At 35.4% G+C, this 24,945-nt stretch overlaps 2 protein-coding genes across 4 annotated transcripts; one reads left to right on the top strand and one right to left on the bottom strand.

The window, feature by feature from the left end:
• Positions 1-2,516: 2,516 nt before the first annotated feature.
• LOC147397846 (uncharacterized) lies at positions 2,517-3,356 on the top strand. Its single transcript, XM_086448881.1, has one exon. The coding sequence runs from the start codon at positions 2,517-2,519 to the stop codon at positions 3,354-3,356; it is 840 nt and encodes a 279-aa protein (XP_086305007.1).
• Positions 3,357-9,553: 6,197 nt separating this feature from the next.
• LOC147397845 (uncharacterized) lies at positions 9,554-18,684 on the bottom strand. 3 transcript variants are annotated; one of them, XR_015179609.1, is made up of 5 exons: positions 14,809-15,440; positions 13,883-14,429; positions 13,142-13,264; positions 10,974-12,260; positions 9,554-10,822 (listed from the first exon to the last, which is right to left on the bottom strand). XR_015179609.1 is itself a non-coding variant. In XM_086446876.1 (5 exons), the coding sequence occupies exons 1-3, from the start codon at positions 18,526-18,528 to the stop codon at positions 14,426-14,428; spliced, it is 1,863 nt and encodes a 620-aa protein (XP_086303002.1). In that variant the 5' UTR covers positions 18,529-18,684; the 3' UTR covers positions 11,282-12,260; positions 13,142-13,264; positions 13,883-14,425. The 3 variants fall into 3 exon arrangements, 1 of the variants encoding a protein (XP_086303002.1); XR_015179608.1 differs by lacking the exon at positions 14,809-15,440 and adding an exon at positions 14,512-14,794; XM_086446876.1 differs by lacking the exons at positions 9,554-10,822; positions 14,809-15,440 and adding exons at positions 16,572-17,937; positions 18,036-18,684 and having other exon boundaries at positions 11,282-12,260.
• Between the last annotated feature and the right edge of the window lie 6,261 nt (positions 18,685-24,945).

The following is a 24,945-nucleotide window of genomic DNA, read 5'->3' as shown; positions in this document are numbered from 1 at the left end:
TTTTTGTATAAAGGAATTTTCACCTTCATCATCAATAATAGCACTATGTTCGATCAACAATGACGCAATTGAGGTATCCAGTTGAGACTCGGCATCCAGAATTTCAACAAGACATTCGTTGATAATTCTCAATTCACATCCGAGTAAAGCAGTAGCCACTATTCGATCTGAGTCGTCCAGCCCATCTTTGCTATTATTAGTCATCCAAACGATGAATAGATCAATACAATCATCAAAGTTAAAGATGGTTTCTCTAAACCTAACCAACCAATTGTGAATCGATTCTTCCAATTCGATGCTTATTATATTGGACGTGGCACCATCTTCTTCATCTTCAATCATGAAGTAACTGATTTCAACGAGTTCCCTTTGGAAAGGTTGGATATGAGAATTTAGATGTGAAAGTTGGGACTTGAAAAGTAGGATTTGGTTGTCTAGGCCACCAAATATTTCGGACTCCTCATGTAATAGTGAATTTAATCTTCGAAGGAAAATGCTTACTATGATTTCTTCCATTAATTCTCTTGATTATGTGAATAAATAGGTAAAATCAAAACTCTTTGAGGTTTAAGAAAGCAATTATTAGATATATGGACATCATTAGAGTCTAGGTCGTCTCCATCGTCTCTCTTTCTCTCTATTTTTTTTTTTCTAAAGCAATTATTGTAGCTTCTTTCTTTAAAGAATATCAAAACTAACCCCACTCTCAGTGCAAAAAAAAGAGATTGACATCATTGAAGTCAAGTCTACTCTTTCTTTTTTTTCTAATGACATTATTGTATCTTCTTTCTCTAAAGAATACCAAAACTAACCTTGTTGTCCGTGCAAATGAATAGAAAGAAAAACATTTAACTCACTTCTTTCGAAGAGAGATGCTATTGTCACCCCAAATTTTATTTTAGGGCCTTTTTAACATTACCCTAAAGTGCAATAGAAAATTGGATTTTGAATCGAAAATACCATTTAAAAAATATTATTTTACCAAAATACCCTCACATGCTTATTCGAATGTTTACGTATTGCATCCGTTGAGTCATTAATAAAATATGTTTACCTATTACGTCCCAATTTCTTAAATTATTAATAGTGTCGAGTCGTGCTAGAATAACTAATTGACATCCTTTCAAAAACATTGGTGTGAACGTACCCACGTATACTTCTCCCATATCTCCACGAAAAATATCTATGGTTTTTACTCACATGCCCTTTAAAAAAATATTTTTAAGAACACAAGAAGCTATTTTTTCTTTAAATTAATAACAAACGAGATAAGAGATGGACATCATTATTGACGTCAAGGTCTTCTCCATCTCTCTCTCTCTCTCTCTCTTTTAAAGCAATTACTGTACCTTCTTTCTCTAAAGAATACCAAAACAAATCCGGTTATCTGTGCAAAAGAAAAGAGAATGCAATGCACGTGGTCTGGGTCTGCAATTTGGTACGTGGCTGACATAGTAAGTACAAAGAATCATAGATCTTTTCATCATAATACATTAAAAACTGGCCACGTCAGCCTGTGCATTCATCATCATTCAAACATCAACTCACCTCTTTCAATTCGATGTGAGATGTCATTGGCACCCAAAATTTTACTCAGGGTTTTGTTAACATGTGCCCTAAACTAAAGTTCAATAGATACACTTCGAAAATGGATTTTGTTCCGAAATTGCCCTTTAAAAAAATATTTTTTTTACCAAAATACGCTCACATTCTTATTTCGTAAACCATTCGATCCCCTCTCTATCGTAGAGAATTTGTTGAACAATGCCAACCATAGTATCATAGCCCTATTCTAATTCTAAAAAAAAAAGTGTTTCAATGAGAGAATTTTTCATTGTGAAAAAGTTCCCTTGAAAAGATGATATGAAGTACAAAAGATGTTTGATAAGATAAATGTAACAATGTGGTGATATATAATCAAACTCTTTCCGCCAATTGGCACTAATTGTTTTTCGCAAAGCTACTTGAAGGTTGTAGGCTAGAGACACCTCTTGTGTTCTTGAAACTTGGTGCTCTTTAAGTTACTCAATATATAACCCATTCCAAACAGTTCAATAGCAAAACATGTGTTCTTACCGACTTGTCCCTTTTGGCTTTTGTTACTACTTCAACTTCCTATTCCACAACCCTCAATTCAGATATATACTTGTTAAATAAAATCTCTCTTTCTTCATGCTTGATAGATTTGTGTCTGGGCTCTGTTAGTTTAACTTAGTGGTCAAATGGTTAGTTATCACCACGTCTGTCATGTCCTTTTATTTAGGAATGTTTGTTAATTGTTGATTTAGTATTCTGCCACGTTATAGCAGTTGTAAAACGTAGGCTATATTTATGCTTTTCAGTTTCCTTTGTAAGGCTATTTAATAGTCAAGTTAGTTATTCAATTTGTAATGTGATTTCCTCCATCTCCTCTGTTTTCTATCTCTCCAGTCTCTATTTCCTAACAATTGGTATCAGAGCCCCATAACAGGGGCCTGATTAATTAGAAGCAGCAGCCTTCTATAAGTGATCTACAAATGACTACAGAGAGTTCATTTGTACAGCCAGCCATTCCAAAGTTTGATGGGTATTATGATCATTGGGCGATGCTCATGGAGAACTTCTTGCGATCGAAGGAGTATTGGGGGTTGATAGAAAATGGAGTTCCTACAGTAGCAGAAGATGTTGTTCTCACTGATGCGCAGAGGAAGCATCTTGAAGACCAACAGTTGAAAGATCTGAAAGTAAAGAACTATCTATTTCAGGCATTAGATCATTCTTTGCTGGAGACAATTCTTAACAAGAAAACTTCGAAGGATATCTGGGATTCTATGAAACAGAAATATCAAGGTACATCACGAGTAAAACGTGGGAATCTACAAGCTCTTCGAAAGGAGTTCGAAATTCTTCATATGAAACCGGGAGAATCTGTGAATGAGTATTTTTCTCGCACTCTTACCATCGCCAACAAGATGAAAGCAAATGGTGAGGATAAGGGTAATACTGCTGTTGTTGAGAAAATTTTAAGATCCATGACTCCTAAGTTTGATTATGTGGTGTGCTCAATTGAGGAATCAAAAGATACTGATACTCTAACCATTGATGAACTGCAAAGTAGTTTAATTGTGCATGAACAACGCATGAGTTCCCATGATGATGAAGAACAGGTCTTGAAGGTTACTCATGGTGATCACTCAGGAGGAAGAGGTCGTGGACGTGCTAACTATAGAGGAAGAGGAAGAGGTCGCAACAAGAGGTTTTTTTATAAGGCCACAGTGGAATGCTATAATTGTCACAAGTATGGACATTTTGCATGGGAATGTCCGAGCAAAGAAACAGAGGCAATTATACAGAGAATCAAGAAGAGATGTTGTTAATGACATATGTGGATCAAAACAAAGCTAGTCGAGAAGATATTTGGTTTTTAGACTCTGGATGCAGCAATCATATGTGTGGGCAGAAGGAATATTTTTCAGATCTTGATGGAAATTTTCGAGATTCTGTGAAGCTTGGCAACAACACAAGCATGGTTGTTGTGGGAAAAGGAAATGCTAGGCTGCAAATGAATGGTATAACGCAAATCCTTACAAGTGTATTCTATGTACACGAGTTGAAGAATAATCTGCTAAGTATTGGACAGTTGCAAGAAAAAGGTCTTACCATCTTATTTCAACATGGCAAGTGTAAGGTGTTCCACTCCCATAAAGGTTTGATCATAAATTCGAAAATGTCCTCAAATCGAATGTTTGTTTTGCATGATTTATCTCAGCCTATAGCCTCCACTTGTTTCAACACAATCACAGAAGATATTGTGTAGCTTTGGCATTGTAGATATGGACATTTGAGCTTTAAAGGTTTAAAGACTCTTCAACAAAGACAAATGGTAAATGGTTTACCACAATTTCAGACTCCTTCCAAGCTGTGCAAGGATTGTTTGGTAGGGAAACAACACAGGGCCCCATTTCCAAAAAGAAGCACCTGGCGAGCCGTACAGATTCTTCAGTTGGTGCATGCAGACATTTGTGGACCCATTACACCCATCTCCAACAGCAACAAAAGGTACCTACTTACTTTCACTGATGATTTTAGTAGGAAGACATGGGTTTATTTTTTGATAGAGAAGTCAGAAGCATTTACTGTTTTTAAGAATTTTAAGACTCGTGTTGAGAAGGAAACCGGTTCTCTTTTGAAAAGCCTGCGAACTGATCGAGGAGGTGAGTTTACATCCCAGGAGTTTGTAAACTTTTATGATGTAAATGGCATACAACGACAGCTAACAGCTGCATATACACCACAACAAAATGGTGTTGCGGAGCGTAAGAATAGAACTATCATGAATATGGTTCGAAGTATCCTGGCAACGAAGAAAATTCCAAAGACTTTCTGGCCTGAAGCAGTAAATTGGACAGTGCATATTCTGAATCGAAGTCCAACCTTTGCAGTTCAAAATAAGACTCCAGAAGAAGCTTGGGGTAAGGTTAAGCCTTCAGTTGATTACTTTAGAGTTTTTGGATGCATTTCTCATGTTCATATACCTGACAATAAGAGAACTAAGCTTGATGACAAGAGTTTTAGTTGTGTTTTATTGGGGGTCTGTGAAGAATCAAAGGCTTACAGGCTTTATGATCCAGTTTCACAAAAGATTATAATCAGTCGAGATGTTGTTTTCGAAGAAGACAAACACTGGGACTGGGATAAGCAATATGAAGCAGTTATTATAAGTGATTTGGAATGGGGTGATACTGAAGAAGAAGAAAATGAATCAAATTTTGATGCTGCTGAAGAAGAAAATGCAGAGGTAAATGAAGATGATGGTGTTGCTGAAGATGATGGTACTGCTATAATAGATTCTCATATTGCAACAAGACATCGCAGACCACTAGTCTGGATGAGAAATTATGAAACTGGAGAAGGTCTTTTTGAGGAAGAAAATGAAGCTCAATTTGCTATGTTCACAGTTGCTGATCCTATTTATTTTGAAGAAGCAGTTAAAAGTAAGAAATGGAGGATAGCTATGAACATGGAAATGGAAGCAATAGAGAAGAATGGTACTTGGGAATTGACAGATTTGCCTGAGGGAGGAAAGACTATTGGAGTAAGATGGGTTTATAAAACCAAGCTGAATGAACATGGAGAAATAGAAAAGCACAAAGCTCGACTTGTGGCGAAAGGCTACACACAGCAATATGGGGTGGATTATACTGAAGTTTTTGCACCTGTGGCACGTATGGAGACAATCCGATTGGTAATTGCCCTTGCAGCTCAAAGAGGGTGGCCCATTTATCAATTGGATGTGAAATCTGCATTCCTACATGGTGAGTTGAATGAAGAAGTCTTTGTAGAGCAGCCTTGTGGTTATGTGCAAAAAGGAAATGAACAAAAAGTGTATAAACTAAAGAAAGCACTTTATGGACTTAAGCAAGCACCTCGTGCTTGGTATAGTCGCATAGAAGCATATTTCATGAAGGAAGTGTTTGAGAAGTGTGAATATGAGCATACCTTATTCATCAAGACTAATAAGGAAGGTAAAATCTTGATCGTAAGTTTGTATGTCGATGATCTAATCTTCACTGGTAATGATGAATCAATGTTTGCAGAATTTAAGCATTCAATGAAGCATGAGTTTGACATGACTGATCTCGGTAAGATGAGGTACTTTCTTGGTCTTGAGGTTTTACAGAAATCTGATGGTATTTTTGTTAATCAAAATAGATATGCCTCTGAAATACTACACAAGTTTGGAATGGATAAAAGTAATCCTGTTTTTAATCACATTGTTCCTGGTTACAAGCTAGTGAAGGATGAAGGAGGAGTTAAAGTGGACAAGACTTACTTTAAGCAGATTGTAGGAAGTCTCATGTATCTCACAGCCACTCGACCAGATTTAATGTTTGTAGTGAGCATCATTAGTAGGTATATGGAGAATCCCACTGAGCTACATCTACAGATAGCAAAAAAGGTGTTGCGTTATTTAAAAGGAACAACAGATTTTGGGATCTTTTACAAAAAAGGAGGAGATGATGAACTTATTGCCTACACTGATAGTGACTATGCTGGTGATTTAGAAGACAGAAAGAGTACATCAGGTTTTGTTTTTCTATTAAGTTCAGGGGCAATTTCTTGGTCATCGAAAAAACAACCAGTGGTGAGTTTGTCTACTACAGAGGCAGAGTTCATTGCTGCATCTTCATGTGCATGTCAAGCGGTATGGCTAAAAAGAGTTTTGGGAAAACTGGATCAGATTCAAAGCAAGTCATGTGTTATTCAATGTGATAGCAGCTCTGCAATAGCACTATCAAAGAATCCTGTAATGCATGGTCGAAGCAAGCACATAGATGTTCGTTTTCATTTTCTTCGAGATCTTACAAAAGATGGTTTTGTGGAATTAGTGCACTGCAACACACATGACCAATTGGCTGATATAATGACTAAGCCACTCAAGCTACACACTTTTACCAAGTTGAGAGGACAATTGGGAATCTATTCTGAGAAAGATGTAAACTGAAGCACATAGCCTTCAGTTTAAGGGAGGAAATGTTAGTTTAACTTAGTGGTCAAATGGTTAGTTATCACCACGTCTGTCATGTCCTTTTATTTAGGAATGTTTGTTAATTGTTGATTTAGTATTCTGCCACGTTATAGCAGTTGTAAAACGTAGGCTATATTTATGCTTTTCAGTTTCCTTTGTAAGGCTATTTAATAGTCAAGTTAGTTATTCAATTTGTAATGTGATTTCCTCCATCTCCTCTGTTTTCTATCTCTCCAGTCTCTATTTCCTAACAGGCTCATTCTTTAGGCTATACTTCTCCTGTACTAATAACAAAAGATTAAACATATCCTTTATAAAGATGAATAAATAAGCAATGAAAGGAACATCAAGAGAAAGTACCCCATGCTTGTGTGCAGTAGTCTTGTTAAAATCAAATCAGTGCGAGAAATTGTAAGATTTAGAATTCATACTGAATCAAAGGAATCATAAATATTTTTCTTTATGAACTAAAACAAACAGAATGATACACTCCATGTAATGACAAAACAATCTATGTACTACAAATATGTAGGTCTAAGCTCATAGTCATCTGCACAACAAATCTTTTCTCTAAAAGAAGTATCAAACCCATGTATCATGTATCATACCATAACTCTTTGTAAACAATCAATGATATGCAAACCAATCAAAACTCACCCCCATCGTGTATTGATGATCCAATCAATCAATTTCTTTTGGAATCAATTAAGTAGGTGTTATTTTCTACTAAAATTTCATCACTAAGTCCATTTCTTTTGGAATCAATTATGAATAATATAGATGCAATTTTTCAAAATTAATGTGATTTTGATAATGTCAAGAGCACAAAATCCTGTTTTGGTCCCCATTTCTCTAAGAACCAAATGGATCAGGGTACAAAAAAAAAACTAGTTTTCTAAGAACATATGATTTGAAATTTCAAATCCAAAGAAGTTCATTGGGCAAATGCAACTAATCTTTCTAATGAGCAGAATGTTTTCACATGTAACAAGTAGTTTTAGTACATTTTCCTATGGAGCATCCAGATGGCTTTTAATAAGCGTTTGCAAACAATATAAAGAAGATATGTTAAGTCAAAATTGAGTGGACATAAATGCCCCCACTTTTATATTTAAATTTAATGTAATCAGGATCATTTTGGGGAAAACCCAAGAAATCGCAACCCACGACAGTATAATCACGGTGCTCAATTTTCAAAATTACAAAAGTATCCTTTTTTTACTATGTAATTTTCATAAATCTTTAATAAATATCTTAAATTGCAAATAAACCCTTCTGATACATGTGTGTTTGCACATGCTACCTTTTAGTATAATATAACATGAATGGGGAAAGAGGCATTGTATACAATGCATGGAAGATCTTAATGACCGTACAAAAATGATCACCATTGATCCAATGCATCACAAACTTCGTATCAATGGATCTGATGGCCAATACATTGTTAGTGCGGGTGCATCACCCGCCATGCTTCACTTTCTCCAAGAAATCCCAGACTTCATTCATGTAGACGTTGTCTGTATCAACATAGGTACCCTTGAACTAAAAAGCTCAAAACTCCTCCGTTTCTTCTTTTATTCATAAAGTGGTGCGATGACTTTCAAGTTAGAGTTGTTTCACTCTTAGTGTTGTTTTTGTTTTAATAGATTAAATTTGAAAACTCCTATGTTTCTTCTTTAATTGTTTATTTATCATTGAGGTATTGTAAGTCTTGATTGGTTGTGCTCTCATGCTCAACTGTAGACGACATATGGGCTTGAACACACGATGATCACAATCATTCTTCCTGATTGGTCACAGATGATAGGGCCACACATGATCACCCTCATTCATTCTACTAAGTAACCTGATGACACATCATAAGAAAATGATTCCTAATGGTGTCGCACACATGGGAATGAAATTGCAAATGCCTTTGTACTCATTTTCCACTTTGCTTCTCAAAGTTGTTGTGGATTGAATCTCTTTATGAGCACACTTGCGCTTGGCCCTATTGGCCACAAAACACTTGACCCTCTTGACTAGTTCTGATTAAATCATTGTGAATTTTTTGTCTCTACTATCTTTTCAGAATCCATGCTTTGTCAACATTTTTCTCGTTGGTTATGGGTCCTATTTCAATCAAGGATATCGATGCTCATTTGAAACTATTTTTTTATTATTTACTTATGGTGCAGTATTATTGATTGGGGTTGAACAAGGAACTCCCATTTTCATTGAGATTCAGATTGAATTTTTATTTTTTTGGAAATCTTGTGCATAGCTGAAGATGAGGAATGCATTTTGGCAGAAGTATATGGTTGTCCCTTGAAACCAGTTCCTCACACAAGACAAGTAAGTCCCTGTTCGTTGGATAAAACCTCCAGCAGGCTGGATGAAGGGTGAATTTGTGTGAGCGGGTTATTGGTAGTTCAACCAACAACATGACCCAATGTTTAGCCTTGTTGAAGGCATTATAGACTTTCAATCTTGTTGGGGTGAGGGTCTTTAGCGGGATGGATTCAACACTCCTAGTTGACAGCCTGAATGGTGGCATTCTCCCTTGGTGGATGGATCATTGTATATATGCTATCAGGAGACTCACTTCTAGAGAGGGACACCGTCTTTCAAGCATTCTTACTAGAAGGGAAATTCAATCGTGGATGCGCTTGCGAATGAATCCATTTCTAATAGAGAAAACAGGGCTTTTAACTCCTCGGGGTCTCTTCGATTTCTTGTAAAACAATGCTTCATGGGGATTCTTATAAAAAAAATAATATGTATATTTAATGATTTGATTATTAGAATAGTTCAAGTAGGGTATAAAAACCCATAGTCATTTGCCTAACCCGACCCAACTTGACCTTGGGGTTTTTTGGAAGCCCAATCCAATCTGAGGCTGATCGACCCAGACAAGTAAGTTGTGTGGATGCATTCATCAAAATATATTGATTTTAATTATTTAATTTAATTTAATTTAATTTTTTTTTTTTTTTAAGAAAATAGCATATACCAATAACAGTAAAGTCTGTCGGTAAATGTGTAACCAAGAAGAAAAAAAATACATTTTTCCCACTAAATTTTTTTTCACATGCAAAACATTTTCCAGAAAATAGAGATGTAGCGATGGCTGGTTGATATGGCTGTCTCTAAAACTATTACCGCCGAGATCCTGGATCCTGACCGTCACTAAAAGTGATTTTTCTTGTAGTAGGCTCTTATCACCATTAAGGCCTTATTCAATAATCGGGGGGATCCGCTTAAAATACAGTTCAACATATCAATTTAATGAAACTTAGACCTAGCAAAGAACTCATTGAACATCACTTCAACAATATCCAAGTCACCTATTGGTCGCTTTCTGACTTGGATAAAAATTGCTTAGAAATTTGGCCATTACTGAGTCAAATGACCAGAAATTATACATAAGTTTAACAACTTCGCTAAGGCATACCACATTCGGTCAAGAAGTTTAAAATCATCGTTTCACCTTCTAATGCCACAGCTGAGATATTTTGGTCTCATGGATGGGCAGAACGAGACATTGGTGTGATTTAAATGGCATGAATCAGAGTGGTAAGAAGACATTATTTGACAAGTCCTACAGATGGATTAGGTCAAATAGTCTTGCCGGATAACCTCATAGACTGCGAAGTCTGATGAGTTGGATCTCATATCATATATGTCTAAGATGAGTTGAATCGTTCAAAACATTGACTATCTTGCCTGATAACCTCATAGACTGCGACGACTGATGACTTGCCTGTGAAATCCCGATCACATTTCCCCTTGAATTCTCAATTTGGGGTTGGAGTTCTGATTTCTTCCAGTTTCAATCCGAAAGTTGAAAAGAAAATACTGTAATTTGAAAGATCAAGAACACGACTAGAGCTCTGATTCTAACAGCAACATCATTAATTATCGGGAAATTCTGTGTTTTTCCTGTGAGAACTGAAAGTCCGATTTCCATAGTTGAAGTAGAAGAGAGATAAAGAACAAAGAATCTCCATTGTTGGAGTTAATGGAGTTGGATTCTGAGTCAATCGATGCCTTGAAATCTCAATTGAAACGAAAGATCGAAGATTGAGAAGATGAAGAAGCTTTGGAGATCTTGAATCGCGTGATTTCAGCTGAATCGATGGGAAGATCAGAAGTTAGAAAGGTTTTGGAAGCAATTTTGGCGATCGCCTCAAGGCGAGGAGGAAGGCGCCTTAATACACGTTCACCCGAAGGTCAAAGGCTAGCAGCCCGTGCCCATTTCTCCCTGTACAAGTCTCCAGCTCTTTCAAAGCACATTGTTGTTGTTGCCATCTCGAAGTTACCCTCGTTGAATAACTGTGAAGATGTTAAATACGTAAGAGAAGCCAAGGAATGACTCGGAACTTCTCAACCAAATATTAGAACAAGTGATGAAGTCGAACAACAAGGAAAAAAAAACAAATATGAAAAAAGAAGGAAGAGAAAACTCAAACATCCCAGTTCAAACCTTGATACCATGTGAACTCTAATCCTTTTTGCCACTAGCAACTTGCATCGCCTGTACAAGTGAGTCATCAAGTCATCTAATTTGGACAAGGCACAACTTCTTCCAATAGTCAAACATAGGCTTCAAAAAATCTTCCATATTCTCACAAATCCATAACCTTTGTCTTGTACATTTTATAGCAACGTTCCAATTGCTTAAGTTCAGAGCAAAGGATGTTGTGTTTGGTCTTATCAAATTTTGTGAAACTTGGTGCAGCGGAGTCAAGCACGTCTTGCTCCTTCATATAAACGTAGGTTACTCTCCCTTGATTTTGAGAAGTATAATATTTTGATCAAAGAGGGCAAAAAAACAAGGAGGCCGAGAAAGCCTCACAAAGAGCACCAAAGGTAAGAAAATTATAGTGTTAGTAATTACATAAAGAGTGCTATCTAAAAACAAAATCCTCAAAAGTAGTTCCTAAGAACTTTATGCTCTGTTTTGACCAAAGGTATAAAAAACCCTAGATCTCCAAGAAAATTGAATGAAAGGTACTACTCTTGTTGTTGAACACTCTGTTGTTTCTCTCGTTCCAGACCCCCCAAGCAATAGCCAAAGGAAGCATATTCCATAGGATCCGTTTTCTATTGTGGAAAGAAAGCATATTTCATTGATTTTTTAGAGGAGATGTGCCAAAAAAATTGTACAACAATACATCCTGTAAAAGCAACAAAATGTAAGAAGACATATGATCTATGCTACATTGCAAATGAAAAATCAATACATGTATGTCTTGGACGCGAAAATGGGACTTATCCTAGAAATGAAAAATCAATCACCTGAAACTCTAGGCCCTTGCACGCAAGTATTGTCAAAACAAGGGCGAAACCCCAAAATTAGGCATTTAATTCATAGCCGGACCCTGAAATCCAATTAAGCAAATACCAAGTTCAAAAAATAATTGAAATGTAAAGTTTCTTACATTGTAAGCTATCTCCGGCCATGAGTTCTCCTTGAAATTATTGGTGACCTTCTAGAATCATGTGAGCTTCTACTTATTATTTCTGCATTAAGCTTGTCTTCCGTTGTATGAGATGCCAACTTTTTCTTTTGCTGCAACTCCTCCGCATGTCGACGCCATAAGGATTCTCTATCTTTTCTTGGCATCTTCGAATATCTAGGATTAAACTTTAGAAGGCATTTTGCAGTCGACCAAGAAGTAAGAACGGTCTTCCCATCTTCAGTCACTTCGGTAGCTTCTTCTACAGTTATAACATCAGCTAATAGAGTTTGGAAGTCACATGCACATCGCTGAAAGGAAAATCAAGCATTGAATTTATGTTATTTGAATGTCTATTTAAGTTGGCCGAGAAATTGAAATATTTTGACAAGAGTGGTAATTATAGATTCTTGAAGGAATTGATGGAATTGGGGAAATGTGTGAAACTTTAGGACATCATGAAACAAGCATAAAACCTATGTCATCAGATTAAAATTAAAATAAGAGTCATGAGATTTTGACACCCCCCTCTGACATATGCCCCCATCATAGAACCGTTGATTATTTGCCTCGAGATACTCAAGAAAAAGATTTATGGTTCTGCGTATCCCGAGGAAAGGATCTACGGTTCTGTGATGGGGCATCAGAAAATCATTATTCTTAAAATAACCATATGGTATGTGAAAAATGACGATTGATAACATTTCGTTATATGTTCGTGTGAGTATCGTAGAGTAAAAAATTCCCTTCTAAAATGATCGTATCCATCAAATTGGAGTCCGACTTTGAAGCAGCCTGGACCCTTCAAAATTTTGGAGGAACCCTCCTAGCCACACAACACGTAACCTCTTTTGCTTTTATTTCACCCCTATTTTTCGTTAATATTTGGGATACCTCCTCGAAGAACCACATGTCATCTAAGCGAGAGGGTTCTACCGAAATTTTAAAGCGGGATGGGTGCTTCAAAGTTTTTTCCATCGAATTGTTCCACACAACAAAGCAAAATAGAAGAGCATGTGATACATGAAAAGGTCACAATTATAGAGATCTTTGAAACCTTATTGCCTCCATCCTAGTTAGGACATTCAAAGAGCGTGTACCTTCAATAATTACAGGATCAACAACATGGTGTAATAGCAACAATTTTGATATGGAAATCCTAATAGGTGACATGAAATGGTTGTGGAATTACCTTGTGAAGTGCCTTAATGTGCTCCTGAAAGAGCTTTTCTATGTCAGCTTGATCTAATTCAGAGTTAATAGCACGCCTTTGGGAATCTTTCTCCAATTTAGGCTTTAATTCAATCCAAGAAGCCTAAAAATGCATATGCAGGCACAAAAGTTATATTTAATTAACTTGAAGTAGGTACTAACCAGGAAACTAGAAACTTGGGATTCAATTAGATAGTCACAAAACTCTATGAATTTTGCAAAAAAAATGTAAAATTCTCCAAATTAGGGGTTAACCAATTAAATCGGCAAATTGATGAATTAATTGAGTATTCCTCAATTAATCGGGGAACATAGGAACCTTTTTACCCTTCACCTCCAAAATTTTAATTTTTTACAGGGTTTTTAGAGAGTTTGAAGATGAGAGTTTGAAGATGTTGGGTTTTGGCAAGAAACCCAAAAACATACTTTGTATAATATCCAAAATTTTGTCGATTTTTCACGAAACTTTCCCGAATTTTTTTTCGAACTAACTGAATTGAACCCCCCCACCGAATAATTAACAAATCCAAATTTGATACCATTATTAGCCAAAATAAGAGATTTAATTTGAAGTAATAGACTTCTAGAGAAGAAATGTTTGGTGTGAATCCAGTTTTGTGTGAAACCACACAAAAAATAAGGGTATTTAATGCCATTTCACAAGTGTTTGCATGGTCCACCAAACATCATTGAACTAGCCAAGGTAAGATTTGGAAACTACCTGAACAAAGAGCTTTCAATCGCATTATCTTCATTTCTTCACCATCCAGAACATACTCTCAACAAAGAGCTCATTCCAACATATCTAGCCTTACCGAAAGAGGATCACAAATTGAAACCCTCATTTGACATTGCCAGAAGTTTCAGAAAGAGATTATCTTTCACAAAGATAATCTCAAGCAACCCAACATATAACATCTATACCAATATCTGTCATCATCCAAAAATGAATCCCTTCATCAAATCATTGGGATCACTCTGAAGTGTGCAGATCAATGACCACATGATCATATTGATTGGTTATGTGCAAACTTCGGAACCTAAGTTTCACATTTAGGTTACCTGGGCATAGTTCAGCATCACCTTGTATATAACCCATTCCAAACAGTTAAACATGTGTGCTTATCAACTCGTCCCTTTTGGCTTTTGTTGCTTGTTCAGCTTCCTCTTCCACAATCCTCAATTCAGATATATACTCGTTAAATAAAATCTCTTTCTTCATGCTTAACAGATTTGTATCTGGGGTCATTCCTTAGGCTATCCTTCACCTGTACCAATAACAAAAGATTAAACATATCCTTTATAAAGATGAATAAATAAGCAATGAAAAGAACATCAAGAGAAAAATACCCCATGCATGTGTGCAGCAATGTTGTCAAAATCAAATCAGTGTGAGAAATTGTAAGATTTAGAATTCATACTGAATCAAAAGATTCATAAATATTTTTCTATATCAGCTAAAACAAATGGAATGATACACTCCATGTAATGACAAAACAATCTATCTACTACAAATACGTAGGTCTAAGCTCATAGTCATCTGCACAACAAATCTTTTCTCGAAAAGAAGTATCAAACCCTTGTATCATGTATCATGCCATAGCTCTTTTTAAACAATCAATGATATGCAAACTAATCAAAACTAACCCCCATTGAGTACTGATGATCTAATCAATCCATTTCTTTTGGAATCAATTAAGTACGTGTAATATTCTGCTAAAATTTCATCACTAAGTCCATGTCTCTTGGAATCAATTATGAATAATATAGATGCAATTTTTCAAAAATTAATGTGATTTTGATAATATCAAGAATACAAAATCCTGTTTTGGTCCCCATTTCTCTGAGAAACAAATGGATCGGGAAAAGAAAAAAAAAAACTAGTTTTCTGAGAACATATGATTTGAAATTTCAAATCCAAAGAAGTTCATTGGCTAAAGCAACACATCTTTGATGTGCAGAATGTTTTCACATGCAACTCATCTTTCAGTACCTTTTAATAGGTGTTTACAAACAATATAAAGAAGATATGTTTACCCAAACATGTGATTTCATACAAAATCACCTACCCTGGTCCAACGGGTATTTGTATTATATCCCCTTTGTCGCGAAGCATGGACTTGAATATTATAATACACCATTCTAACATTACAAAAGTTTGATTTAAGGTATTACCTCAACATTACAAAGAAATATAACATATTCAACTTCAGCAAGTGTTTACAATTAGAATTAGGTTCATATAAAATCCTATATCTAACAAATAGAAATCTAAACAAAACAAAACAAAAAAGAGAAGATAGAGAGTTTCTATTGGCACTCCGATTTTTACTATTTCTCAACCATGACTTATTTTTTTATTAGATATTTCCCAAAACGTGGGCAACTTATGTTAAAATTCTCTTTCCTGTATAGTGTTCATTTTAATTCCTAAAACATGTTTTTCCAATTAAGACACTATTGGCAATGCACGAATTTTTCTCAACTATTAAAGAAAATATGGGAGTCAGAGATTCAGTCCATGTCTCTCTATGTACCCTAATGGTTGTTATAGAAAAGAAAACAAAACACTAATGGGACAGTGCACGTTCCAATATACTTACCAATCAGAGATTGGACCACTGTTATCATCAGATTTTTTTTTATCTTCATTCTTCTTTTAATGATCTTCTCATTTTTCTTTTTTATGATTTAACTTTAATTTTGAATTACAAACTAGTTGTTTGTTAAATCAGATGTCTACTTAGAATTACTAGAGTGGTTGAATAATTCGGACAGTGCACGTTCCAATATACTTACCAATCCCTGTATTTTCATTGTAGGGGAACGAACAGATGCTCAAATTCGAATTGGAAGTTTATAGATGTATGTATGTATATTTAAATGATTATTATCTATTAAAAGGTGGTTCAATTCAACAGATGCTCAAATGCTCAACCACAAAATCATATCTTATATAGATCACAACCATTTAAAGTATTAGAAAACAATATAAAATATGAAATTACGTTGGTTAGTTAGGCTGACTTTTCAAAAGCTTCGCCAAGATTTCAAAATATCGGTTGAGTCATCCCAGATCACGAATGATTCAATTTGACTTTCTCGCTTGGTTGCCTCCAAGACCGAGATGACATTCTTAATTTATCTCGACCTCTTTAATGAATTTAAAATATAAAAAAGAAAAAAAAAATGCTTCATAATGCTTAGTCTTTCCACATTAATGGGTTTAAAAGTGTAGTCACATTTGAGAAATTTCTATAGACCTATCATGACCATCCAACATCTCTATATATTTAACACAAAGAAAGCTCTTGTAACCACAATTCATAAGTTGATAAATAACAACCATTTTTTAACACCATCGATCAATATGTTGTCAAGAAATAAAATCTAAAAGGGAAGAATTTTACCAATGAACCTCTATCCTTGGGATGTGTTTGATCATATAATTCTCTGGGCCTCTATCAGGACTCAACTTCCGTGCAAGATCACCGTGACAATTGACCATATTCAATTTTTGGAGTGTGGTGATTAATTGCAAACCTTCGGGAAGTGTTCTCAAACTCGGACAACGAAAGAAGAGGAACTTCAAGCTTGGGAATGATCCTTGTTCAAGTTCCATCCATTCAATTAGAGATTCGGAATGAATAATGAGAGTCTCTAGAGTAGGAAACCCACCAGACCTGCAGAACTCTCTACCAATATACCTTTCTTCATAGGCCTCATTGAATTCAAGAAATTTCAAGTTAGGAAGAGACTCAAGGACAGAAGTTGGGTTCTCCAATAGATTAGAATACGTTAAAACTAAGTGAGTGAGGTTTTTCATGGAGCTGAAGCAATCAGGCATTTCCTGTAAGCACCCTACTAGACGAAGCTTTTGAAGGAGAGGCGGAGGTGAGAATGGTTCCAAAGAAGGTAGGAAATGTTCTTCGTTGAGAAAATAGTCTTCTTCACAGGTTGTTGCTGATAGAGATAAGGAGAGAAGTCCAGTCATCTTCGTTATAGAAACATATAACTCACTTGCATCTTCTTCTATTAAATAAGCAATTCCAAGTTGTCTGATTTGGGTTAAGTTACTTAACTCACTGGCAATGCCATCACCGACGTATAAACCACTCAAAGTCTGGAGGTTTGTCATTCGCCCTATCCCTATAAGGCCAAAAGTTCGTTGCTCATCAGAACTGTAACTGCTTAATTCAAGGTGCCTTAATTGTAAGAGATTCAGAATTCCACTTGGTACTTCTTTCAACCAATGCATGCTAATCTTCAAAGTTTGGAGGTTTCGAAGATTGCCTATATTCTCTGGAAGCTTCTCTAAATTTGTACATTTCAAATCTAGATATCTTAGGTGTTTCAGATTTCCCACTTCTTCTATTATAATGTTACTATTATAACAATGAAGTGCCAACATCCGCAACAATTTGAAATTGTATAATTTTATTTCCAAGGGATTCAAAGGAGAGCTCTTGAAACGTAATAAAATAAATAGAGATCGAATTGATGAGATATGGATATTTTCCAAGAAGGATGTTGTTTCGTTGTGGTCAGCATGCATACGTACATGACAACAAATATTGAGAGGGATACTTGTAATGTCATTGTACAAATAATTATCTCCTGCTACATCAAAGTGACGATATGGCTTGGGAACAGAGCAATCAAGAAGGTCGGGCCGATTGTCTTCTAGAACTTGAATCATTCCTAGTTCAATTAACTTGTTGATATTGCCTTGGACAATATCCTCCATTCTCTCTCCTGGAATTTCTTCAATTAGACCTACGGCCATCAATAGCTCAACCAAAAGCAAGAGTAAATGAAGCAGAATTTAAGGTCTATTGGTAAAGTAAAAAATTTATGTATAAAAGAATTTTCACCTTCATCATCAATAATAGCACTATGTTTGATTAACAACGATGCAATTGAGATATCCAGTTGAGACTTGGCATCCAGAATTTCAATGAGACATTCATTGATAATTCTCAATTCACATCCGAGCAGAGCAGTAGCCACTATTCGATCTGAGTCGTCCAACCCATCTTTACTATTATTATTATTATTCATCCGAATGATGAATAGCTCGATACATTCATCAGTGTCATGGATGGTTTCTCTGAACCTAACCAACCAATTGTGAATTGATTCTTCCAATTCGATACTTAGTATGTTGGACGTGGCACCATCTTCTTCAGGCCTGTAGTAACCGATTTGAACGAGTTCCTTCTGGAAAGGTTGGATATGAGAATTTAGATCTGAAAGTCGGGACTTAAGAAGTAGGATTTCATCTTCTAGGCCACCAAATATTTCGGACTCCTCACGTAATAGTGAATTTAATCTGCGAAGAAAAATGGTTGCTACGACTTCTTCCATCAATTCTCTTAGATTATGTGAAGAAACAGATAAAATCAAAGCTCTTTGAGATTTAAGAAAGCAAAAGAAGCTTTTGTTTGTTTAAATAAATAAGTAACAAACGAGATAAGAGATAAATAAATAACAGATGAGATAATCTCCGTCGTTTCTCTCTGTTTCTCTCTGTTTTTTTTTTTTTCCTAAAGCAATTATTGTACTTTCGGTGTAAAAGAAAGAAAAATAAAAATTATAAGAGATGGGATATATATAAATTAAGGGCCTGTGTGGATACACTTCTCTGCGCAAGAGCAAAAGCTCAATCACTCCCCGCAAGAGCAAAAAACCTCTCTGCGGAAGAGCAGGTCCTTGGAACTTCTCAACAAAGAGCAAAAAACGTCTCCCCGCAAGAGCAAAAAACCTCTCCGCGGAAGAGCAGGTCCTTGGAACTTCTCAACAAAGAGCAAAAAACGTCTCCCCGCAAGAGCAAAAACCTCTCCGCACAAAAGCAAAAATCTATCCAAACGTTTGCTAGCTCCCCGCAGGAGCAAAAGTCGTCAAGAAGCTCTATCCAAACGCAGGCTAACTTTCGGTGCAAAAGTTTAGATAGCTTTTGTTTGTATCTTTCTTTTTCTAAAGAATTTCAAAACTAACTTCGTTGCCCGTGCAAAAGTAGAGAAAGCAAAACATTAACTCACCTCTTACGGAGAGAGATGCTATTGTCACCCCCATATTTTATTTAGGATTGTTTTAACATTTGCCCTAAAGTACAATAGAAAATTGGATTTTGCATCGAAAATACCATTTAAAAAATATTCTTTTACCAAAATACCCTCACATGCTTATTCCAAGATTTATGTATTGCATCCGTTAAGTCATTAATAAAATCATTTTACTTATTACATCCTAATTTCTGAAATTATTTATCGAGTCTAGTCGGGTTAGAATAACATTGAAATGGACATCCTTTCAAAAACATTGTTGTGCACATAACCATATATATTTCTCCCTCATATCTCGACGAAAAATATCTATGATTTTTACATACTCATATGCCCTTTAAATAAATAATAACATAATAGATGGACATCATTATTGGAGTTAAAGGTCTTCTGCATATCTCTCTCTCTCTAAAACAATTATCGTACCTTTCTTCTCTAAAGAATATCAAAACTTACCCCTCTGTCGGTGGTGTGCAAAAGGAAGAGAAATCAATGGACGAGATTTGGTTGGGTGCACAATTGGGTACGAGGCTGACGTGGTAAGTGCAGAATCATAGAATACACTAGAAAAAGATGTGCATTATGTGCCCTCGCCATGTCAGCTTCTGTATTCATCATTATTCAAACATTAACTCACCTCTTTCAATTGGAAGAGAGATGCTATTGGCACCCAAAATTTTACATAAGGTTTTGTTAACATGCGCTCTAAAGTAAAGTTTAATACACTTTGAAAAATTGGATTTTGTATCAAAAATACCCTTTTAAAAAAAGATTTTTACCAAAATACCCTCACATGCTTATTCCAAGGTGTACGTATTGTATATGTTAAGTCGTTAACAAATTACATCCTAATTTCTTAAATTATTTATCGAATCAAGCTAGAGTAATATTGAAATTGACATCCTTTCAAACATTGGTGTACACACAATCATAAATACTTCTCCTTGCATGTCGATGAAAAATATATATGATTTTAACTCACATGCCTTTTAAAAAAAATAATTTTAAGAAGAATAATGTTGAAGTGACCTCAGACTAGAATCTCATATCGCACTTATTGACGTGAAAGTATATGGAAACCATAGATACTTTTCATCAAGATAGGAGTGAAAAAGCATACATGATTCCTATCCACTTTCACGTGAAGAAGTGCCACATAGGGTTCCACCTTAAGGTCACTCCAGCATACTGTTTTAAGAAAGCAAGAAACTTTTGTTTTGTTTAAATAAATGATAGATGGGATAAGAGATGGACACCATTATTAGAGTCTAGCCTTCTCCATCTCTCTCTCTTTTTCTAAAGCAATTATTGTACTTTCTTTCTTTAGAGAATACCAAAACTGACCCTATTGTTGGTGGAAAAGAAAGAGAAAGCAATGCATGGTATTTGAGTATGACATTGAGTACGCAACTGACGTGATAAGTGCACAAAATTATAGATCTTTTTCATCGGGATACACTAGAAAAAGATGTGCGTTTTGTGCCCTTGCCACATCAACCGTGTACAATCATCGTTATTCAAACATTAACTCACCTTTATCAATTTGAAGAGAGATGCTATTGGCACCCGAAATTTTACTAAGGGTTTTGTTAACATGTGCCCTAAACTAAAGTTCAATAGATACACTTTGAAAATGGATTTTGTACTGAAAATGCCCTTTTAAAAATATTTTTTTACCAAAATAACCTCACTTGCTTATTTTGTAAATCCTTTTGCTTGGGGTTGTGATGAATGCATGCAGTTTTGGTACGCGATTGGGCATGTGGCTGACTTGGCAAGTGCACATAATTATTTATTAGAGTCTTGCTAAGGTAACATTGAAATTGACATCATTTCAAACATTGGTGTGCACATAACCATAGATGTTTTTCAATCGTATCTTGATCAAAAAGTATCTATGGTTATGTACCCAAATCCACAACAATAATGTTTGAAATGATGTTAATTTCAATGTTAATTCAGTATTTCCCTTATTTATCACAACCAAATTAAAGATTAAAATTTAAAACACACCATTCAAAAATTACAAAAGTTTGATTCAAGCTATTGCCTCAACATTACAAAGAATTATAACACATACAATTTCAACAGTTGTTTACAATTAGAATCAGGCTCATATAAAATCCTAAATCTAACAAATAGAAATCTAAACAAAACCAAACAAAACAGAAGTGGAAGAGAGAGATCTTCTATTTGCACCTGAATTTTTACTATTTCTCAACCATTCTTACTAATCATGTGTGAATAACCCGTGTCAATAATATTATTTGGTCAACATTTTGAAAATTCCTCCGCATCGTTTTGAAATTTGAGAGTGAAGCCATTTTGGAATTTTTTTCATATAAATATATGAGAAGACTCAAAAATAAATAAATAAAAAATGAACCTAATCATTATAGATCGTTCTATCCTGGAGTCACTGATTCAGATCTCTCTGTCATTGCCTTTGGATTTTGTTGCTTGCAGATTCTCAATCTTCAGAATTGTAAAGATGTGCCTTGGTTTTATTGATTTTTTTTTTCCATAATTGTTATACTTTTGGAGGGAAATTCTCTTTGGAATTACTATAAGAAATAGAGTATGTAGGTAAACTTGTGAGATTGTATCATTGCTTTAGGTGGCAATTCAATTTAGTTCATTCTCTATTTATATCCAAGTCGTGGGATCTGAAAATGTTCATTTCAGATTCTGATAAAAAATTGAATTTGGTGAACTCGGGGTTTTGTTTGTAGTAAATTTCACTCTGGATGATTAAGCAAATTGGGATTTCTTTTGTTGATTTGTGCTGGAACTCGGGGTTTTGTTCCTTCTGTTTTTTTTTTCTTTTTTTTCAACAGATTCCGTTAGTTGGAAGTGTTCATAAATGGGAATCATGTGTTTAGTAGCTTGCTCTGGTTCTTGTGATCTTTAACCAAAGATGAAATGCATGTCACATTTGGTGAAAGAGATTGAATTATGTTGTCAGCTCATTCCAAAACTTCTAACCCCATCAGAAATGATTTACAAAAAATGGACGGTCCACGATTTTTCAACTTGTAAACATGAGGCTAAAAATCTCGAAATGGACTGATTTTTGGTGAGGATGATCTTCTAATCATAGAGATCATCCTCAGCAAAAATCAGCCCATTCCAAAACTTCTAACCCATGTAGGACAAAACACGTTGGTTAAAGTGTAGGGTAAAGCTTAGGGTGTTGAACATTTCCATATATATATATATATATAAGTCTACGTTTTTCTATTATAATATAGTGCTTTAGTTATTGCAAATTATAATTTTTTAAAACAAAAATAAGGAAAGAAATATGAGATGTAAAAGAAAACATTTCATTTATCACAGGCATAACTAAAGCACTATATCAGTCCTCCATATGTGGTGTGTGTCGGGTGTGCATGCATGTTTGTAACATATAAGAAGCGCCAAAGCACATTTTACACTTTGTGGTGTAGAAGATAGTCATCTGAGGCTTGAAGTGTGGTTGTGTCATACCAACTTTAGGTTGAATATGGAAGGAGATGTCTCTGTCATATTTGTCACAATATACAGAGAAAAATACATTAAGGGGAGTGTATGTTTTAAACTCTGTTAGTAATTTGTTGATATAAGAACCACTTTGAATGGAAATCTCTCTAGTTTTTCTTGGTGAAGGCAAGACTTGAACCGATCCTCCATTAGGTCTCCTTGACCTCTTTGTTTGTTTCCGCCCTTTGGTTTAATGAAATTATTATTATTTTTTCTATTATAGGTGGATTTGTAGGTCAGTTTTTTTAAATTCAGCTAAGATTTTTGAAATACGAAAGAATAATCTTGGATCTCATATCATATATGTCTAAGATGAGTTGAATCGTTCAAAACATTGACTATCTTGCCTGATAACCTCATAGACTGTGACGACTGATGACTTGCCTTAGAAAGCCTGATCACATTTCCCCTTGAATTCTCAATCTAGGGTTGGAGTTCTGATTGTTACAAATTAGTGAAACTTACTGTCACATTATGGATAGTTAGAAGTTGTTGAATTAGTCTTTGCTGAATAAGTCTAGGTTGTTTTCAGTCTTCCTTTTATTTAGGAGTTAGTGGCTTTTAATTAGGCAAATAAAACTCAGAGAACACTTGGTGTTAGTTGAGATATTTTAGGAAATTCTTTAGTATTTATAAAGTCTGTAATTGTAGGTTTAAATATATCTCCATTGAGCAATAAAAATCAGTTCAGCAGAATCATCTCTGTTTTGTTCCTTCTTTTGGCTGCTTCCTTTATTTGTTCTTTTTGGTATTTGGTATCAGAGCAAGGTTGCCTAGTAGGTGTTTGATTTTATTGCTCTTTGAAGATGAATGGTGGAAGTGCTAACTCCTATGCTTCTGTAGAAAAGCTTGTTGGTAACAACTATAGTTACTGGAAGCTTTGTATGGAAGCTTTTCTACAAGGGCATGATTTGTGGGATCTTATAACTGGTGATGAAACAGTAATTCCAGAAGATAATCCCGAAAATGCTGAATTGCGACGAAAATGGAAGATAAAGTGTGGCAAAGCTTTGTTTGCCTTACGAATATCAATTAGTAAAGAGTACATGGAGCATGTTCGTGATGTAAAGTCGCCAAAGCAAGTGTGGGAGACACTTGAAAGGTTGTTCACACAAAAGAACACAATGAGGCTACAATATTTGGAGAACGAACTTGCTGGGATGACACAAGGTAATCTTTCAATTTCAGAATATTTTCTGAAAATTAAAACTTTGTGTGCTGAAATTTCAGAATTGGATACGGATGAGCCCGTGAGTGAAGCTCGTTTGCGTCGTTATCTCATTCGTGGATTGCGGAAGGAGTTTATGCCCTTTATTTCTTCGATACAAGGGTGGGCAAATCAACCTTCTATCATTGAATTGGAGAATTTGCTCTCAAATCAAGAAGCTTTGGTGAAACAGATGGCCAGTAGCAGCAAGCAATCTCTCTCACAAGTGGAGGATGTTCTTTACACAAAAGACAAAGCAAAACATAATGTTTCTACTAAGCATTCTTCAGGTGACAGCAAACAATCCAACACTGAAGGGCAGTCCAGAGGAAATTCAAAAGGTTGTTATAGGTTTAGAAAGCTGGGACACTTAAAGCGTGATTGTCGTGTGAAGGTGATGTATAATCGGTGCGGGAAATCAGGCCATATTAAACAAAATTGTCGAGTAAATCTCACAAAAGCAGGAGCAAATATTGCACATGAAACTACTGAGTCTGAACAACCCAAATGGGAGCAATGCTTATCCATTGAAGTCATTGATCAACCGGTTAATGTGTCTTCTGTTGTGCACCAAACCAACATAGAAACATATGTTGATGTTGCCATAGACTACAACAAGGAATGGATCATTGATTCCGGTTGCTCTCATCATGCAACGGGAAATGTTTCTCTACTTTCTGATATTCATCCGCATGGTGGAAAAAGGGCCATTGTAACAGCTGATAATTCACTACATCCTGTAGTGAAAGAAGGGCATTTCAATATCAAGGACAGCAACTCAAATGGAGAAGGTGTCTCTCTCAGAGATGTTTATCATGTTCCAGGTTTAAAAAAGAATCTCGCTTCCGTTTCGCAAATGGCTGATTCTGGGAGGTATGTTCTTTTTGGTCCAGATGATGTGCAAATTATTTTCAATATAAAACACATTGAAGCTGATGTTTTATTTACTGGAAAAAGAAAAGATTCACTATATGTATTGTCTGCAAGTGA

Source organism: Akebia trifoliata, chromosome 7 (genome assembly GCF_017979445.1).
Source record: "Akebia trifoliata isolate Shusen 1 chromosome 7, ASM1797944v1, whole genome shotgun sequence".
Taxonomy (NCBI): Eukaryota; Viridiplantae; Streptophyta; class Magnoliopsida; order Ranunculales; family Lardizabalaceae; genus Akebia; species Akebia trifoliata.
Note: the sequence above shows the minus strand (reverse complement) of the source record. Positions and strands in the feature narration are given on the sequence as shown.

Bases quoted from the DNA above. Each gene is read 5' to 3' on its own strand.
- LOC147397846 (XM_086448881.1), top strand. From the start codon at position 2,517: ATGACTACAGAGAGTTCATTTGTACAGCCAGCCATTCCAAAGTTTGAT.
- LOC147397845 (XM_086446876.1), bottom strand. From the start codon at position 18,528: ATGGAAGAAGTCGTAGCAACCATTTTTCTTCGCAGATTAAATTCACTA. The intron at 17,938-18,035 runs GTGAAAATTCTT...TGATGGCCGTAG, and splicing joins TGCTATTATTGATGATGAAG to GTCTAATTGAAGAAATTCCA.